The sequence below is a fragment of the Aplysia californica genome, unplaced genomic scaffold, assembly GCF_000002075.1.
Source record: "Aplysia californica isolate F4 #8 unplaced genomic scaffold, AplCal3.0 scaffold00185, whole genome shotgun sequence".
Lineage (NCBI taxonomy): Eukaryota > Metazoa > Mollusca > Gastropoda > Aplysiida > Aplysiidae > Aplysia > Aplysia californica.
The window spans coordinates 763099-766134 of record NW_004797455.1 but is presented as its reverse complement, the minus strand read 5'-3'; the positions used below and the strand labels follow the sequence as shown (position 1 = coordinate 766134).

The 3036-nt window shown below is 41.1% G+C and overlaps 1 protein-coding gene across 1 annotated transcript in view; it reads left to right on the top strand.

Annotated features, from left to right (window-relative positions):
• Positions 1–192: 192 nt before the first annotated feature.
• LOC101857115 (cilia- and flagella-associated protein 58) overlaps positions 193–3036 on the top strand; it is a gene marked incomplete at its 5' end in the record, with an annotated part of 35134 nt that continues 32290 nt past the window's right edge. Inside the window, 2 exon segments of the mRNA XM_005098508.3 lie at positions 193–489; positions 2446–2490. Coding sequence (XP_005098565.2) covers positions 193–489; positions 2446–2490 — 342 coding nt within the window.

Sequence of the window (3036 nt, the reverse complement as noted above, 5' to 3'; positions counted from 1 at the left end):
TCATCATCATCATCATCATCATCATCATCATCATCATCATCATCATCATCATCGACATCACCATCATTGTATAAAGCAGATGCATGAATTAAAATGGTTAACGATTAAGACCTGGTAGTATTTCCAAAAATGTAATCACAAATTCAACGTTTCGCCCTCAATGGGCTTCATACATCATGATGATGTGACCAGACTGACGACCAAGACCCGTCCTCTGACCGGACGACAGACGAATCCCCGGGCCACCAGCTACAGGACGCAGACAACCCAGAACAGCTGACGGACCAGCACACAGAAGAAGCAACGGAGCAGCCCGGAGTGAGCTCAGAGTCAGACAGCAATGCCAAACCCAACACGACTGCCAATGATCATGTTGCGTCTTCCTCGAAGGCCTCAATTACTTCGAGCCTCGGCTTTTCTTTCAGGAAGTCGAGTGGTGTGCGAGCGTCTCAAGTACTTGCATTTCGCCCCAGCAAAACAGCTGAAGCGGTAAAAATGTTTATCTTTTTTTGAAATGTAGACTTTAGGTGTTTTTTAAAATAATATTTTTTAAAAACTTTCTCATCGACACAATCTAGATGATTTAGGGTGTAGGCTTCCAACCTTGCCTGTCAGGGCCAACCCCTGGCTGAGAGAGATACATTCCAATAGAAAGACCGGGATAATCGATTAAAATTTTCTCCCCTCTCGGGAATCGAACTCGAATCCCATGCTTACGACAGCCAATCATCTAGACGCTGCACCACAGATGCCGGTTACTGCAATGAAGTGATCAGTCGCTGTCTACAGAACGATAATATTTTATTCGTTGTCCGAAGTTCCAAATCATATCAGCTGGTGTGTGGAGCCACTGGTTACGAGTTTGATCTACTCGACGTTCTAAGTTTGAATCAGAACATCAGAATAGGGGCCGAATTTTTGAAAATGTTCTTCATGATGAGATATTTCCTCTGAGCCCGATGACTGCACCTTAATGACCGATTCTTTATCAACGTGAAAGGCATACATGTACTATTTTGATAAAAACAACAACGAAAGTTCTAGACCTCAATTTAGCATTATTATACTTCCCACGTTGCATCCAAAGAAGGATGCTTACCCCCGGACGTGTCTGTTTTGCTAAAGTGTTACCCCCCCCCCCCCCACACACACACACTATTTTTTGGGAGGGAGGGGGGGGTTACGTTACATATACCTTTTATACTGATAAAGAAAACCGTACGTGTAGGCTCCTGATTTGTATCGTGATCCTGATGCAAAATGTGGACAGGTAGGGATTGATCTTACAGTAGTTGGACCTCCTTTTTCAGATCTATAGAGGCTAGGCGATTATCTTGGCCGTGTAACTGCTTTACACCCAGCGCCAGACTTGGAGAAAAAGAACCCAGTTGCTATCAATCTTTTAAAAGTATTATGATGATGAATTATCTTGCGTATAAGATGCACCGTTTAACTATACAAAGTTATAATATTATTATTGCATAGAATTAAAATAATGTTATATTATATCTGAGACCTGGCACTGTCATGGCTCTTTACTTCCTATAAAAAACTTCGCTGCTGTGATGCGCACCATAGGCGAGCTATAAATTAATGAAGGACAAAACATCAGTCCTGCTATTTATCGAGTGCCCGCGCAACCTTTCCCTCCTAGCACTTCATTTATTGGTTCTAAATAGAGTCAAATGGTGCATTCTATGGGGGACCGGAATTACGTCAGAGTTCAGAGTGTACCATCTTGAATATTATTATAATACAAGTCTTTGTACTATATTGTTTTATTTGATGTTAGAGTTGACCCCGCCCCCTTAGGCCCGCCCCTGTTACCTCCTCAACATTTTAGTAGAAAAGATTACAAGTGATGCTCTTAACCAGGACAATAATTCAGTAATGTATTGGATAAAACTGACACACGAGCGAAAGACTTCACTAAGTGTCAGTTCTGTGACCAACATTAGAGGGACAATTGGTCGCTTTTAAGGACAAGTGGGCTAACCCAGATTTCGGAAGGGGGAGGGGGGGGGGTCCAGAAATCTTGGCCTACACCAAAAGTGGGCATTGCCCTACCTATAAGAGAAGTTTTGTTTCATTGATGTGTATGACAAATGTGTTTGGTTATAGAGATAACTCTCCTTGTTAAAAAAAAAAAACTGAACAAGGGGCAAAAACTTTATATTCGATTTTCTCAAAATAGCATTTTCGCTGGATACCCCACGTGTGCTTAAAATCAAAAGCGACCAATTGACATGCTTCATCAAGCGTCAAGAAATTATTTTATTTTATTAATATAAAAAAAAAATATTAGAAAGAAAAAGAAAAAAAGGAAAGTTTTTTCGGAGGCCAATGACGAATGAAAAGGGAACCAGATCTCCTTTAAATTGTTATTTTAAAAACAAATATCTGACAGTGTTTGCTTTTTTTCTTTCTCCGCTCTGCTTCATTTAGGACATGGAAATCGCCAGCCTGAGTGACCGCAAATATTCCGAGGAGGTAACTCTGTTGTTTTATGGGACAATCCCTCGAGGTCATGTTTAAAAAGTTCAGTCTGTGTAAACGGGCATTTGATGTTGTGTACTCAAAAATAATACGCTGTTTAAAATGAGAAGTCAGTTCATGCGTATTGAGTGTAATTTTGCCTTTTTTTACTCTATAAAATCAGAATGTATGAGTACATGTATGTAGGTAAATTTTAAGAAGACATGGCGTATAACTCTAGTTTGAAGTAATATTATATGAAGTACGCTTTAGAGTTGCCAGGAATAAAATGTGCTTCAACATATGGCCATTTCTGCATCTTGGTCTATTACTCTTTACAGCATCATTTCAATACCGGGTGCCCATCGTGGATGAGTTCGGGTCGGGTCGGGTTGGGTCGATCGCCCGACTTGTCGCCTGAAAACAAACGCGATTTGGCTAGCAAACCGACCCAATGGGCACCGGGTAGGCCGATAAGAATTAAGAGCAAATGCACTGGAGCCAATTAAGGTTGCGACCTTGAACCCAAGGTTGAATAAACTCTTGTATCCTAGGGGGGGG